This window comes from Phyllobates terribilis, unplaced genomic scaffold (assembly GCF_046119375.1).
Source record: "Phyllobates terribilis strain yellow unplaced genomic scaffold, ASM4611937v1 Scaffold_7__3_contigs__length_470593459, whole genome shotgun sequence".
In the NCBI taxonomy this organism is placed as follows: domain Eukaryota; kingdom Metazoa; phylum Chordata; class Amphibia; order Anura; family Dendrobatidae; genus Phyllobates; species Phyllobates terribilis.
Window position 1 is genome coordinate 195,001,386 of NW_027362767.1, and position 17,252 is coordinate 195,018,637.

General features: G+C 49.4%; 1 protein-coding gene across 2 annotated transcripts in view; it reads right to left on the reverse strand.

The window, feature by feature from the left end:
* LOC141153065 (uncharacterized) overlaps positions 1-17,252 on the reverse strand; it is a 204,495-nt gene that overhangs the window by 150,975 nt on the left and 36,268 nt on the right. For both annotated transcript variants that reach the window (XM_073637740.1, XM_073637739.1), the window contains exon 2: positions 4,042-4,149. In XM_073637740.1, coding sequence (XP_073493841.1) covers positions 4,042-4,149 — 108 coding nt within the window. The remainder of the gene's footprint in view (positions 1-4,041; positions 4,150-17,252) is intronic.

A 17,252-nucleotide genomic window follows, 5' to 3' on the forward strand; every position in this document is an offset into this window, starting at 1 on the left:
AGGTGTCACCCCAATCGCACTTGCTTCCTCACAGCTCCCAAGTCTCCAGCTGCCCGTCTGAGTATGGGGTAACACAGATGGTTGAGTCTGCAGAGCTGTTTACTCATACTATAGCCTAGGAAACGGAGGTCTGCTCCAGAGCTTCTGTTAATCCAGATGAGGAAATGATCTGCACTGATGCCCAGAATCTTTATAAGTAGGATCCAGGACCAGATGAAGAAGGTTCTGAGCATAATGTAGACCCTCGTTCCCAAACTGTAACTCCTGTTGGTGGAGACAATGAGGAAGACGATGATGAGACTCAAATACCTGATTGGAGCGACAACTTGACTTTTCGGTCAGGGCAGGAAGAGGTTGGCTCTGAGGACGACGGGTGTGAGAACACACAGGGTGATGATGACGAGGTTGGAGATCCCACTTACTGTCAACCCACAGTCAGCCAGTCGATGAGGTCAGCAGAGGAGGTGGAGGAGAATGTGACTAGCCCAGGGGATGGGGATGACTCGGTACCCGGGCCTTTGCCTGTCCTTGGGGATGTCGCGGTGGTCGGCTCCCTGGCCCGTACCCTGGGGTCACTCTTTAAAAGTGTGGATAATTGTTAATTTTATAAGAGTTCGTGACGCCTCCTGTGGTATCTGGTGAGAAGCACCAGCGCTGCAGCAGTCCACTGAGGCCGGTGATAAGGCAGCTCGATGGTATAGCTCCCCACAGGTGGAGCTAGGTCTCAGGGCAGCGTATGCAGGGGGAATGAAGGACAGGCGAGACCCAGCTGGGTCAGAGCAAGAAGGGGAACGGAAAGGATAGTCACTTCAGTAACTTTTACTGGTGGAAATTCAGGCACATCCCGGAGCACTGTAGGGTGAAGGGTGCATATCAGGATCCTCCCCAATGAGCGGGTGTAGGGCCTCCTGTTTCTTGCCTCTGCGTAGTAAGTTTCTGACCTGCCTGGAGCTAGGCCTAACTTTGTCTCTGTCCTGCGCTGGCTGACCTTGTGGTAGGGCCTTCTCTTGGAGTTCACGCTCCCAGTATGCGGGGCCTAAGCGTCTCCTGGCTCTGTTACGTATCAGCACCTTAGCGATCCTGGGACTTGTAGTTCTCCAGGGATTCAGGTTATGCCTTACTGGGTCATAGAGATCCCAGTAAGCTCGGATCTGGTGTCCGGTAAATGCTTCGGGGTGAGCTGGTTAAGCTCTTCTGCCCCATATGTACTAACTCGCCACTCGCCTTCGGTCTACTCGGGCCCTCACTAGGCTATACACACTAACGGCAGCTTGCTGCGCTTCACCGATCTTATGGCGCCGGCACTCCTTAAGCTCTATCTGGGCTCCCTGAATCTAGCTAGCAGGAGCCTCGTGCTCCACTGCTGAACTATTAACTGAGTTCTCTAGACTAGACTGAGGTCCACTGCAGACTGACCTCTCTTAGTCTTCTCTACTGCAGAAACTCTTCAGAGGAACTGAACTGCCTAGCTCCACCTTCCCTATTTATATCCCTAAGGGGCTCCCTCTGCTGGTCTGAGGTGAAAGGTGGATATGTGTGAATGCTCATGGGGGCCTCTTGTGGAGGATTCCATCAATGCACTCTTCTAGGATCTGTGATACCAAGCGCAGCAGGGCGTCACAGATGCTATTGACGATGAGGTTAGGTTGTGCCTTCCTGGACAGAGACGGAGTACTGGAAGCACATCAACAACTGCATCCTCAACCACAACTCTGCCTCCGACCACAAGTCGTAGTGGCTCTTCAGGTAGCATGGGCTCTAAGCCTTGCATAGCCTGGGCATTTTTTCAGATCGATAAGGATGACCCAACTCGTGTTATCTGTAATATTTGTCACCAAAAGCTAAGTAGAGGCCAAAAAATCCATAGTTTGAGTACTTCATGCATGTACCCTCACATGGATATGAAGCATAAGTTGCAGTGGGAAGCTCACTGTGCTACAATGCGGCCTAGCGGGCCGGGCCAACCACCGTCTGCCCCATCTTGTGCATCCGCAGCCTCTTCATCCTCTGTGACTGGGGGGACAGCAGTCACACATGTTTTTGGACGCAGACCTGCCACCTCTTTACCCGCAACAGCCAGTGTGATTGGCAGGTCGTCAGTTCATTGGTAAGTGGAAACACCTGCTGGTGTTGAGCGCTCTCCGACATCGAGAGCACCACCTTTGGATGAAGGCAACCTAACATGTTCGCCTGCATCTTCCTCACAGACCGGCAGTTTGCCGGGGACACCCTACTCAACCCCGTCTAAGCACAACAGCCAGCCCTCGGTCCCTCAGATGTGGAAAAGTAAAAGACCATTTCCTCCTAGCCATGACAAAGCTAAGAGGTTGAATTTCACCATCTGCAAGCTGTTGGCTACAGAAATGCTGCCTTTCCGCCTGGAGGACACAGAGGATTTTCGAGACCTTATGTCCGTCGCAGTGCCCCAGTACCAGATGCCCAGTCGGCACTACTTCTCAAAGAAAGGTGTGCCTGCACTCCACCAGCATGTCGCACACAACATCACCGCTTCTTTGAGAAACTCTGTGTGTGACAGGGTGCATTTCACCACAGACACTTGGACGAGTAGGCATGGACAGGGGCGTTACATGTCGCTGACTGGGCACTGGGTAACTATGTTGACAGCAGGACAAGGGACTGCTGTCCAAGTCTTACCGTCCCCATGAGTTGTACCATCAATCCTCTTTATCTTGAAGTTCCTCCACTGCTTCTGCCTCCTCAACCTGCTCTCGGTCCTCCACCTGCACCCAAAGCCTGTCTGGTAATGCCACCTGCTTTCTAACTGCGCAGAAGGGATCCTGCACACCTCCTTACTATGCTGGCAGCAGGGCTCAACGTCATCAGGCGGTTTTTACTTTGAAATGTCTGGGAAATGTGAGTCACACAGCTGAGGAGTTGTGGTCAGCTCTGGAGAACGAGTTTCATGAATGGTTGTCTCCACTGAACCTGAAACCAGGGAAGGCCGTGTGCGACAATGCTGCAAACCTGGGTGCGGCCCTTTGCCGGGGCAATGTCACACACGTGCCTTGTATGGCTCACGTGTTGAACCTGGTTGTCCAGCAATTTTTAGCCCACTATCCCGGACTAGATGGCCTTCTGCAGAGAGCACGGTCGCTGTGTGCTCACTTCCGCCGTTCGCATCCCACATCTCAATGACTTACATCTCTACAGAAGTCGTTGGGCCTGCCAGTTCACCGGCTGAAATGCGATGTGCCGCCACGGTGGAATTCAACTTTGCACATGTTGCAGCGACTGTGGCAGCACCGACAAGCCCTGGTGCAATACGTTCTGACGTATAGCCTGGGCCAACGAGATCCAGAGGTGGGGCAAATCACGCTGCAGGAGAGGTCTCAGATTAGGGACCTATGAAGTTGACGCGCCCCCTGGGCCGTGGGGTACCTGGAGCCGGGCCGGTAGAAGCTGGGGGTTGTAGTCACTGTGGCGGTGACCCGGTCCGTGACCCAGGGCGGTCAATCCAAGGGTAATTTGTATATATGGGTTTTATAATGTCCGACTATGCCACCTCTGGAGAGCGGCAAAAGGGGCCGCCGCTGCGGAACAGTCCTCTGAAGCTGGTGGTTTTGCAGCAATGGTATTATTACTCCCCACAGGAAGAGTGTAGCTTCAGGGCAGTGTGGGTGGATGATGGTGGTTGTAAAGGACTTATCACACGACGGTATCACAAAATTTGATTGCATTTGTTCTTGCCAGGGGTGGCACCACCTGATATGAAGTTAAGGAAGGCAATTACTTTTTTACATGAAAGATGTCGTTTTTTTAATAAATCTTTAGCTTCAATAATTGGAATGATGATATAAAAGCTGCATTTTGTGTTTACTTCTGTTGTCTTCATTTTATTTTAAAATTAGCTGGTTGATCTGAAGAATTTAATTGGGACAAATTAGCAAAAATATCAGTAATTGAGTAACAGAAAATCTTTTTTAACAGCACAGTAGTAGGCAGCCAGTATAAGAAGTAACAAACACACTTTTTAAGTAATTAGAAAATACAAAGTAAAGAAATGAACTGATTGATATTTACCTATGTGTGCTAAGACTACACACAGAATAATCAGCACTGTTCCCAATGCTGATCTGGTTACCAGTGCTCTGGGTGAGTTGTAATTATATACAGCAAGCAGCATGGTGCCTAGAAATGCAAAGCGAAAAACACCATTAGCCAATTACAATAAATTTATCACTAAACAATGTCTAAACCATAATACATGTTGTTAAATATGGTTTTCCATTAAAGGGTTTATCACTAGAAATGCAATGTATCCCCTATGCATGACATAGGGAACAACTTGCTGATCACTGGGGGTCTGACCACTCAGACCACAAATGGATCCAAAGATCAGAGCTTTAGAACCTTGAGAACGTCTTGAATGGAGGTGAGGTGCACATACATGGCCTCCACTCTATTCATTGTCAACAGGAGTAGCTGAATCATACTGCGGTGGAGGGGGGTGGGCTTTGTTGAGACATCATATTGTGTGAGAAACTTTATGGTGACCTTATGTAGTGTGAACATAAAAATGGATATTTTGAGTCCATATTGAAGTTATTATTATTGTTATAACGCCATGAAATGAATGGCGCATTACATGTGAAAATGGGATATATATACAAAATCAATTAGAATAATCTTGAACAAAACATGATGGCAACTGGTACAGGAGGAGCGAGGACCCTGCCAGCGAGGGCTCAGGGCTCACAATCTACAAGGGATGGGTGAGGATACAGTAAGTGAGGGTAGAGCTGGTCATGCAGCGGTATGGTGGAGCAAGGGTTACTGCAGGTTGTAGGCTTGTCGGAAGAGGTGGGTCTTCAGGTTCCATTTGAAGGATTCCACGGTCGGCGAGAGTCTGATATGTTGGGGTACTGAATTCCAGAGTAGGGCGGAAGCACGGGAGAAATCTTGTATGCGATTGTGGGAAGAGGAGAGTAGAGTAGGAGATCTTGTGAGGATCGGAGGTTGCATGCAGGTAAGTACCGGGAGACTAGGTCAGAGATATATGGAGGAGACAGGTTGTGGATGGCTTTGTCTGCCGTGGTTAGGATTTTAAACTGGAGTCTCTGGGCAATGGGGAGACAGTAAAGGGATTGACAGAGAGGAGAGGCCAGGGAAAAGTGGGGGGGACAGGTGGATTAGTTAGGCAGCAGAGTTTAGGATAGATTGGAAGGTTTCAAGAGTGTAAGAAGGGAGGCCACAGAGCAGGAGGTTGCAGTAGTCGAAATATACAGAATGTATTCAAACAACCATAAGTTTGGTGGTAAATTGACAGATAGATAAGGCTCATTCTGTTAAAGCCTTACCTGATGTTTAGACACAGACAATGTTCATAGTGACAAAATCTTGAGAACTCTTTACTCACATTGTATGAAAGCTCATCTCTCAAATAGTGCTTTGATTATTGTTTGCTATTATAAAACACAAAGATTTGTTAATGTTTAATCTTTATCTGAAGTTTACTTAAGTGACTCCTGAGATCTTTTGATTTGTGTGGGTTTATTGACCCCATTGTCTGATGATAGCCTGTATCTCTCATTCATCTTTTTGCTGAAGGCTGGCCACTGGAAGTTAAAGGTGAACTAGACTTACTGTGGCGCCCTGCTATGCATTGGTGCCACAGAACCCAGAAGGGTGCATGGATGGACTTCTCCACAAGAAGCCCTCACACATTCACACACCTCCACCCTACCACCTCAGACCAGCAGAGGGAGCTCGTTAGGGATATATATAGGGAGGGTGGAGCCAGGCAGCTCAGTTTCAGTTTAGTTTGGAGCTCAGTCAGAGTTTAGTCTGTGAGTTTAGAGTGACCTTTTTTGCCTATTTAATCCTGCTCCGCCCTTCTGGCCTTGCTGGACTTCATTGTAATTTCTACTCTTAAGCTAGCCACGTGCTTTGTTACCTTTCTCAGTCAGTTTAGCTTGGTCTTTTGACCTCTATGTTCTATGTTGTTTGTTTGTCTTTTTACTGCTACAATTTCTGCTAGGAGGTGTCCATCTTTCTCCCAGTCCCTAGTTCTTGTAGGGATCCCTCCCTCACATCTATAGGTCTTCGTTCAGACTAGCTGAGGACTTTAGCGGGTCTGATCGCAGGATCAGGTTCCCCGTTACATCGTAGGGATCTAGCGTAGTTCTATTATAGGGACAGATCTCCTGTCTTTCCTTAGTACTTGTAGCAGATCATAACAATCAGAGAGCGTGCTGACGCTCAGAGAGCAACAAAGAGCAGCACGCTGCTGCGGTGCTTAGGCGAGTCAAGGCCTACAGCACGAGGTGAAGCCTAGTGAGAGCACTGAGTGTGGTCGAAGGCGAGAGGAGAAGGAAGAAGTAGCGAGGGGGCAGTGGAGCATACCAGGCTCACCCCGAGATATATACCGGACACTGGGTCCACGCCTATGGGGTCCCTTTATACCCAGTAGGGACCACCGGACACCTGGAGGACTGCAGGTCCCAGGTTTACTAAAAGCTGACTACAGTACCAGGGCTAGGAGTCACGGAGGCCCCAATGTCCTGGGAGAGTGATCTCCAAGAGAAGGCCCTACCACCAGGTCAGCAGGTGCAAGAAAGAGACAGTAACCAAGCTAGGCCTAGACCCAGGCAGGTCAGAAGCTTAGCAAGAGGAAGCAACGGAGCAGGAGGCCCTACACCGGCTCACTGGGGAGTGTCCAAAAGTACACCCTTCGCCCGGAGTACCCTGGACCGTGCCTGCAGCATCACCAGTAAAGGTACTGAAGTTTACCCCCGTGTGAGTGTCCGTCTTTCCTCCGGGACCGTCCTGCCATCTCTCACCAGCATCCACCATCTATCCCTACACTGCCCTGGAGCTAGCTCTTCCTGTGGAGAGCCACACCATCCCTGCTGCCGTAACACCAGCTCCAGAGGACTGCTCCGCAGCGGCGGCTCCATTTAGCCGCATTCCACAGGTGGAGTCATGAACTTACTATAAATCCCCTATAAATATCCCCTTTTTGTTGACCGCCCTGGGCCACGGACCAGGCCAGCCACCGTGATATCACCCCCAGCATCTGCCGGCCTGGCACCGGATACCCCATGGCCCAGGGGGCGCGTCACTACTAGTGTTGATTCACAATATTACAAGGCCAAAGAAATATTACTGAGACAGAAGCCTTGTACCTGCACTGGGGTGTAGCATTGTATGTGATACCTGCCCATGCAGTGTTGTGATATTTCCAGGGGTTTCTCGGTCTTGGTGAAATTGCTTCTCTGATATTCCAGACAGATGATGTTTAAAAGCTCCTTGGTGATGACGTGAGTATATATATATGTACTTAACCTTTGTATGTTTACATATACAAAAGTGTATGAAAAATCATAATATCATATTATTCCTTTAATTGGGTATTTTATCTTTTAAATCAACTAGTCGGGCTTTGTGACAACATTGTGGGGGACTTTGTGGGGATATTATACTCTGTGGGTGGTCAGAGGGAGGCATCATATTGTGCTAGGAGCTGTTGATCAAGGTACGGGGGCTGAATGACAGGAGCAGGATGATTTTTAAACTTAATATAATAGCAGCGAACTATATGGTTTTGGTTGTCTGCTAATGGTAAGAATACATCTTACAATAAACCTATCGTAACATGTATTAGCAGAAGCATACTTAATTATGTTCTATATTGCAGGATAAAAATAGTTATATTAGGATCTATTTCTAAGTTCCACTCTCTGCAACAGTCACGGTCTCCCCTTGAGAAAATTAATTGCCTACCCTTGCCTTATCCTATGGATAGGTGACAACTTGTTTTTTGGGGGGAATAAACCGTTAAAGGGAATGTGTCATCAGAATATATCCTATTGTTTAAATCACATTTTTTGAAAACTTAAAGTGTATGCAAAAGGAAGACTGCACATCCCAAAAAATGAGACCTCGGTTTATTAAGAAAAATAGACAACAAATATTACACAACTATTAAAAACAATTAAAACCGCCAAAGGTGTGTATGATAATCTCAGCCCAAGATAATGAGCAACAATAGATCATGTCCTCAACCAAAATAATGGGAACAGATATGAAGCTGGAACATTCAAAAAAACAAACAAAAAAACAATAACCCCAATATAATAACGATATACAATTCCAAAAATATTTGAAGAATGCAAGTGAAATAAATATGATGTTTCAGAGCCTAAAAGGCATAATGATAAAATAACAAAACAGCTAGAGGTGTGTAGCGGCAACAGCCACTTTCTAGACTTGCAAGAAAAAACTCAGTAGAGGGAAAAACTGCAATAATTTGACTACTACATGCATGATCCTTCACATGCACAATCAACATGCGCTACGCTGGGAATCTCACTGCACTGAAATGCAGACCAGCGGACCTCAACAACCATCAGCTGCCCCATCAACCGCATCCGCTGCTTATTCCTCCTCCTCTGTTACCATGCCAAGTATTGGCACGCAGGTCTCCTACAGCAGAACCTCTGCTTCTCTACCTGCTCCAGTCAGGCTGAGTGAGAGCCCGTCAGCTGTAACTGAAGCGGACATGCCTGCTGTGTTTGTTTCACCGAGCACACCACGTTTCTCAATCCACCGTAACATCTGCGCCTGCACCTCACTCACAGTCCAGCAGTTTTTCCGGTTCACCGTACTCCACCCTCTCTCAGCACCTTAGCCAGCCCTCAGTCCCACAGTTGTGGTCATATAAAAGATTGTTTCATCCTACACATGAGACAGCTAACAGGTTGAACTCCATCATCTCCAATCTGTTGGCCACGGAAATGCTGCCTTTCCGCCTGGTAGATACAGACATTTTCGAAAGCTGATGGCCGTCGCAGTCCCCCAGTACCAGTTGCCCAGTTGCCATTACTTCTCTAAGAAAGCTGTGCCTGCACTACACCAGCATGTGGCAGACAACATCACCCGTTCCTTGTCTAAATCTATGTCTGCCAGGGTGCATTTCACCACAGATACCTGGATGAGTAAGCATGGCCAAGGGTGTTACATCTCACTGACTGGGCACTGTGTGACTCTGGTGACTGTGAGGGCAGGCGGGGAAGGGGCTGCTCCACAAATCTTGGAATCCCCAAGGCTTGCAGAACAAACCTCTGTATTTAACACTTCCTCCACTGCTTTTGCCTCTTCCACCTCCTCCAAGGCCTCCAACAAATTAAGGACTTCTGCACCCTTCTGCACAGTTTTGAAATGGTTACTAAAATGGTTAGGGCTGACGATGCCATCATCAGCATCACTATTCCGCTCATCTACATGCTGGAGCAGACTTTGAATAGCCTGCGGCAGGAAGTGGTTGTCCCAGAAGAAGAGGAGGATGCGGAAGGGATAAGAATGTCTCAAAGTTCCAGACTGTCATCACACAGGCGGATGCCAAGTGACAGTGGATTACTGCGATCAAGGGGGGTTGGTGATACCAGACAAACTGTTAGTGAAGGTGCAAAAGCTGAGGATCAAATGGAGGAGGAAGAGGTGATGGGCGAGCAACAGTCAGAAGATGAAGAGGATAATCATCCCCTCTCTGTTGAATGTGGTTGGCAGGAGGGGATGGAGGAAACATGCATCAGTGTTACACAGCCATCAATACAGCTGGGCTTTGACTCTCCTGGAAGAGCCCGAAATATGAGTGCCTTCTTGCTGCACTTTTCTGCAACATGATCCCCATATAGTTAGGATTCAAAATAATGCTGACTACTGGGTTGCCACTCTGTCAGATCCACGTTATAAGAGTAAATTTTGCCAGATGCTCCCTGCCCTGGAAAGGGATCTGAAAATGCTGGAGTGTCGAAACAAGCTTTTAAGCAACTTTAAAAGAGGTTTTCCCCAAGATAGCAGTGAGGCACACAGTGTGCATCGCAGCTGTAGTTTTTCAACCACCGGCACGTCAGTTTGTCAACGCCAAAACATTAGCAGCAGCAGAGTAAGTGGCAGAAGCAATTTCTTTCAGTCCTTTCGCATATTTTTTACACCAGCTCTTGCACCAGTGTAGCACCCTGAGGATTCGGCTGCTACAGGGGTATTGCACCTCAACCCAGAGGTGTGATATTCTACTCCCGGGTAAGGATGGAGTGTGGAACTGAGCTCGGTAGGCTGCATGCACTACATACATCCCATTTCCGAGGAACAGGCCGACGGTACTCCCACTTAGAAATGTGCAGGTACGACCGAGTCTGTTCCTGGCTGGAGTGGGAGGGGGGTGGTACATCCCAAGTAGTGTAGGGGCAGATAGGGGGAGCAGCCTGGGTAAAGATAGGAGCTCATTGGGTGCTGGTCACCTGAGCTCACACATAGAGGGTGTATATAAGGTGGGCACCAACTAAGAACAGGGTCAGTCTTTGCAGGCAAGTCAGCCTGTCAGCCTTTGCAGAGAGGAGGAGTGAGTCAGAGGAAGAGCAGAGCAGAGAAGCCCCAGAGAGAGAGAGAGGAGAAAGCAAGAAAGACCCAGAGGGGGAAACAGAAAAGGAACTCTGAGAACCCAAAGTCCATCAGCGGGTGAAGAGTTGGCATTAGGGTACCGGAACCCAAGCTGGTGGGGGCAAAAATACACCCCAGCCAGAGACCGGAGGCCGTGGGCAGCGTCTGCCACGGCCACCCACCACATCCACCACGAAGGCATACCACGTGGAGGGTCAGGGAACCCAAGGCCAAGGGTCTCCCAACAGAAGGCCCGAGGGAGCTGGACCTGGGTGGATCAATAGTGGGGACGGCCAGAGAAAGGACAGAAGGAGAGCTCAGGGTCACGCTCCGGACTTGCTTGGGGGTTGGCTGGATCCAGGACCTGGTGGATGCAGCACGGCTCGGGAGGTCACTTGAAGCTGGAGTGACCGGAACATCAGCAGTGAGTAAATACCCTTAACTGCATAACCCGACTCTGTCTTCATTACCATCTATGCTGCACCACCACAACCCCCATCCTCTGCACCTGACCCCCTGAGGCTATACCCCACCCGTTGGGGGTTATACCACCAAAAGCTGCACCAACACCATCAGCCTCAGCGGACCCTGCTGCAGCGGCGGCCATAGTGACCGCAATACAACGGGTGGCGTAGTCGACATTAAGAACTTATTAACATCTGTAGGACTGCCACATACAACTGAGTTTGACACCCTGGGCACGGACCGGGTCACAGCCACTCGGAAGACTACAACTCCCATCTGATCCGGCTCCGGATATTCCCCCTAAAGAATATGGCCCAGGGGGTGCGTCAACTTTGGCGTAGTCGGCAGGATTACGTGCCCGCAACACCCGGGTACTGCGTGCCTGAAGAAAAGAACAAGTTTACCTCAAAAAGAAGTCTCCTGCCGGTTCCGGAGGGTCCCCGCCATCGGACCCCATCACCAGTCGATTCCTGCCGGTTGTCCGCCATTAACAGCTTTTTCCCGCCATCTGCAGAGTTTCCCGCCACTGGGAAGCGATTCCCGCCATTTCCAAAGGTTTCCCGCCTTGGAAGAGCGGACGCCATTATGGGCGTGCCAGAGGGTGGCGAGAGGCCACCTCCCATCGTGGGCCAGGACCGAAAATGGCGCCAAAAGTGGAAACCGCCCCCACCAACAGAGACTGTGATGCTAGAGGTGTCTGTCAGCGTGAAAGAACTCCCCCTGGATCTGACAGTCACCAAGTGGCCCCGGGACCGCCCTCGAGGTGGGAGGAGATGAAAGGAGAGAACAAAGATGGGTGTCGCTTGGAGCAGTCTAGAGCGAGCGCACCCGGAGGCAAGAAGCCTGGAGAAGAGTATCGGAGGAGCTTACCCGGAGATGGCGAGAAAGCAGAGCAGCACCGGCCCGTTGGCCAGGAGCCTGCTAGAAACCGAGGAGGGAGAGCAGAGCAGCACCGGCCCGCTGGCCAGGAGCCTGCTGGAGACGACTGTAGGAGAGCAGAGCAGCACCGACCCGTTGGTCAGGAGCCTGCTGGAAACAACGACCCCACTAGGCCTAGTGGAGGTCCTAGCACAGCTCCCCCGAGACCGGGAGTGTGCACAGACCGCTCTGGAGGGCCTCGCAAGGAGGATGGCCCGGGTGCAGCGAGAGACGTTGGCGGAGTGGAGCCGTGAGATGGCCCAGCAGACCGAGACCTGTCAGCGGAGCACGCCACCCGAGACGAGGAGACAGACCGCCTCTGAGGATGGCGCGGGAGGACTGAAGGCCGGAGACGGCGCCGAGAAGGGAGCCGAACGAGTGGAGGCAGGTAAAGGGGACGTCTATACCCCAAACCGGGAAACCGCGTACCTGCCCCAGCTCCCCGTCGCAGAGCCCGAAGTCTATCCTGCCGTGCCCGTCGCTGCAACGTCACCGCCACAGACTAGGCCTCAAGCGGGAGCCGCGACCCCTGTGACGTCACACGCCTCGACCCCGAGCGTGACCAAGCAGGAAGTACCACCAGCCTGGTCGCAAGGCCTAGTACCCCCGGGCGCCGCAATACCAACAGCGCCCCCTACCTCCGCGGAGCCCCCGGCCTGGTCGCAGGGCCAAGTAGCCCAGGGCGCCGCCGTCCTTACGGTGCCCTTTACCTTCCAGATACCCCAGGCCTGGCCGCAAGGCCCGGGCAACCCGGGCGCCACCACCACCGCGCCCATAAGACCAAGAGTGCCGCATCTGGGAGAAGATCTGTTTGCCCAGCATACGTGCCCGAACGGGTCTGAAACTAGAGCCAAAGGTAACCAAAAAGCAAGAGCAGGAGGACGCCGTCGCTAAGGACAGCGAAGCAGAAGCTGTATATAGTTGCCCGTCGGGGCACAGTAAACTGAAACTGAAACTGAAACTGAAACTGTTGCTGTTGCTAATATAGTCCCCGTTGGGACCAGCATGTGTGAACTGTTTACCCGTATTTCCCTTGATTCCCACTGACCGAGGACTGAGAGCGGTCATTCCTCCCTAATACCTGGCCGAGGACTGAGAGCGGCCATATTCCCTGTAAATAGTTGCGCGTCCTAAAGCGCCCCCTACCGGTTTTATAGGAAAATCAGTTTTCCAGAGAGACTGTCGCACTTTACCCGGTCACACGTTGCACAGTGACCGGAGGAGGAGCCAGAGGCGACGAGAATGTTTTATATATATATAATGTTTTATATGTTTTATATGTTTATGCAAAAATTTGTATGTTTTTGGTGTTTTGTCTTACAGCCCGAGGACGTGCTGTGATTTACCAGGGGGGAATGTAGCACCCTGAGGATTCGGCTGCTACAGGGGTATTGCACCTCAACCCAGAGGTGTGATATTCTACTCCCGGGTAAGGATGGAGTGTGGAACTGAGCTCGGTAGGCTGCATGCACTACATACATCCCATTTCCGAGGAACAGGCCGACGGTACTCCCACTTAGAAATGTGCAGGTACGACCGAGTCTGTTCCTGGCTGGAGTGGGAGGGGGGTGGTACATCCCAAGTAGTGTAGGGGCAGATAGGGGGAGCAGCCTGGGTAAAGATAGGAGCTCATTGGGTGCTGGTCACCTGAGCTCACACATAGAGGGTGTATATAAGGTGGGCACCAACTAAGAACAGGGTCAGTCTTTGCAGGCAAGTCAGCCTGTCAGCCTTTGCAGAGAGGAGGAGTGAGTCAGAGGAAGAGCAGAGCAGAGAAGCCCCAGAGAGAGAGAGAGGAGAAAGCAAGAAAGACCCAGAGGGGGAAACAGAAAAGGAACTCTGAGAACCCAAAGTCCATCAGCGGGTGAAGAGTTGGCATTAGGGTACCGGAACCCAAGCTGGTGGGGGCAAAAACACACCCCAGCCAGAGACCGGAGGCCGTGGGCAGCGTCTGCCACGGCCACCCACCACATCCACCACGAAGGCATACCACGTGGAGGGTCAGGGAACCCAAGGCCAAGGGTCTCCCAACAGAAGGCCCGAGGGAGCTGGACCTGGGTGGATCAATAGTGGGGACGGCCAGAGAAAGGACAGAAGGAGAGCTCAGGGTCACGCTCCGGACTTGCTTGGGGGTTGGCTGGATCCAGGACCTGGTGGATGCAGCACGGCTCGGGAGGTCACTTGAAGCTGGAGTGACCGGAACATCAGCAGTGAGTAAATACCCTTAACTGCATAACCCGACTCTGTCTTCATTACCATCTATGCTGCACCACCACAACCCCCATCCTCTGCACCTGACCCCCTGAGGCTATACCCCACCCATTGGGGGTTATACCACCAAAAGCTGCACCAACACCATCAGCCTCAGCGGACCCTGCTGCAGCGGCGGCCATAGTGACCGCAATACAACGGGTGGCGTAGTCGACATTAAGAACTTATTAACATCTGTAGGACTGCCACATACAACTGAGTTTGACACCCTGGGCACGGACCGGGTCACAGCCACTCGGAAGACTACAACTCCCATCTGATCCGGCTCCGGATATTCCCCCTAAAGAATATGGCCCAGGGGGTGCGTCACCAGCACAACAGAGTAAAAGTCTGACATGTGGAGAACAACTGGACAGGATGGTGCAGGAGTATCTAGAGTTCAATATCAATACCATCAAGGAGGATTTTGCCAATTTTACATTTTGGTCTTTAACCCCTTTACGACATATGGGGCATATTAGTACGCATCTGTGCCCTGGGCTTTATGGACCAGATACATAATAGTATGCCCTGGCGATTTCACCCACACACAAGCGGTACGAGCGCGATCGCTGCCGAGTGTCAGCTGATTGTCACAGCTGACACCCGGGGCTATGTGCAGGGAGCGGTCCCGCACCGCTCCTGGCACATTAACCCCCGCAATGCTGCGATTGACGTCGATCGCAGCATTGCGGTGGCTAAGGGGAGTTGATCGGTGTACTCACCTCCTCTTCCGGCCTCCAGTGCTGTCTGCCGCGGCTTCCAGGATGTTGCCATGACGACACGATGTCGTCATGACAACATCCGGGTCACCAGACAGCAGGAAGATTTTTTGGACATGCGCAGTGCATCTCCAAACTATCTTCTCCCTGTCCAGCGCTGACAGCCTGCATGGCACAGGGATGGTGCTCCATTCCTGTGCCATGCAGGCGATCAGAGTAAAAAAACTGAAAGTCCCATAGTGGGACAAAGTAATAAAGTAAAAAAACTGTCATAAAGTGAAAAAAAATAAAAAAATAAATTGTAAAAATATTAAAAAAAAATATAAAAATAATCCACCAAAAATAAAAATATAATGTACCCATCAATAAATATTATTATGAAAAAAAAGCAAAAAAATAAATAAAAGTACACATATTTGGTATCGACCTGACCTATAAAACTGTCCCACTATTTAACCCCTTCAGTGAACACGGTTAAAAAATAAAATAAAAAAATAAGCAAAAAACAATGCTTTATCACCAAACAAAAAATGAAATAACACTCGATCAAAAAGACGAATATAAATAAAAATGGAACCGCTGAAAATGTCATCTCGTCCCGCAAAAAACAAGCCACCACACAGCTCCATCAGCCAAAAAATAAAAAAGTTATAGCTCTCAGAATAAAGCGATGCTAAAAAATAATTTTTTCTATAAAATTGCTTTTACTATGTAAAAGTGCAAAACATAGAAAAACGATATAAATGTGGTACCGCTGTAAATGTATTGACCCAAAGAATAAAGCTGCCTCATCAATTTTACCACACGAGGAACAGAATAAAAAAAACAAACAATTCCTGAATTGTTGGTTTTTGTTTATTCTGCCTCCCAAAAATCGGAATAGAAAGCGATCAAAAAATGTCACGTGTCTGAAAATGGTACAAATAAAAACGTCAACTCATCCCGCAAAAAACAAGCTGTCACATGACTCTGTCGGTCAAAATCTGGAAAAATTATACCTCTCAAAATATGGCGATGCAAAAACTAGATTTTACAAAAATTGCGTCTTTTAGTGTGTGACAGCTGTCAATCATAAAAACCCCATATGATTCTGGTATCGCTGTAATCGCACCGATCCGAAGAATAAAGTTGTCTAATCACTTATACTGCACGAGGAACGGCGTAAAAAATAAACTCTCGGGTTAGGGTTGTGCTAGGGTTAGGGTTGGGCTAGGGTTAGGGCTAGGTTTGGGGTTAGGGTTGTGATGGGGTTGGGATTTTTTTCAAAAGTAAGAAAAAAAGATGACGATATGATGACTAATGTTGAGCACAAGTGCTCGCTACTTGAGTTTGCATCGGGTGCTCTGGTATGCATTGAGTATCGTGGGTATTTGAGTGACATGCTCGAGTCTCCGCCCCATATGCTTCATGGCCAAAAAAACTTTGCGGGGATTGCCTGCCATGCACGAGCGATCCCCGCATGTTTTTTTTTGGGTGTCTAATAACCGTGAAACATGCGGGGCAGGGACTCAAGCATGTCACTTGAGCACACGCAGTACATGGTGCATACCCGAGCACCCGATGCAAACTCAAGTAGCGACCACTTGCACTCAAGACTAATGACAACTTATTCAATATGACGACCTAATGTTATCAAAGTCTGTGTCGTACCTCTGGGTTCAAAATGTTCACTATACCCCTTGATAAAATCCTTGAGGGGTCTAGTTTCCAACATGGGGTCACTTGTGGGGGAGCTCCACTGTTTAGGCACATCAGGGGCTCTCCAAATGCAACATGGTGTCCGCTAACAAATTGAATGGAAAAATCGGCTCAAATTGTAAGCGGACACCATGTTGCGTTTGGAGAGCCCCTGTGTGCCTAAACATTGGAGCTCCCCCACAAATGACCACATTTTGGAAACTAGACCCCCAAGGAACCTATATAGATCCATAGTGAGCACTTGGAACCCCCAGGTGCTTCACAAATTGATTCGTAAAAATGAAAAAGTGGAAAAAAAATACTTTTTCATTTTTACGAATCAATTTGTGAATTTGTGAAGCACCTAGGGGTTCACTATGCATCTAGATAGGTGCCTTGGGGGGTCTAGTTTCCAAAATGGGGTCACTTGTGGGGGGTTTCCACTGTTTAGGCACATCAGGGGCTCTTCAAACGCAACATGGCGTCCGCTAATTATTCAAGCAAATTTTACAATCAAAAAGTCAAATGGCGCTCCTTCCCTTCCGAGCCCTGCCGTGCGCCCAAACAGTGTTTTTTCCCCACATATGGGGTATCTGCGTGCCCAGGGGAAATTGCCCAACAAATTTTGGGGTCCATTTTTTCTTGTTACCCCTGCAAAAATAAAAAAATTGGGTCAAAATAACATTTTTGTGAAAAAAGTTAAATGTTTATTTTTTTCTTCCACATTCCAAAAATTTCTGTGAAGCACCTGAAGGGTTAATAAACTTCTTGAATGTGGTTTTGAGCACCTTGAGGGGTGCAGTTTTTAGAATGGTGTCA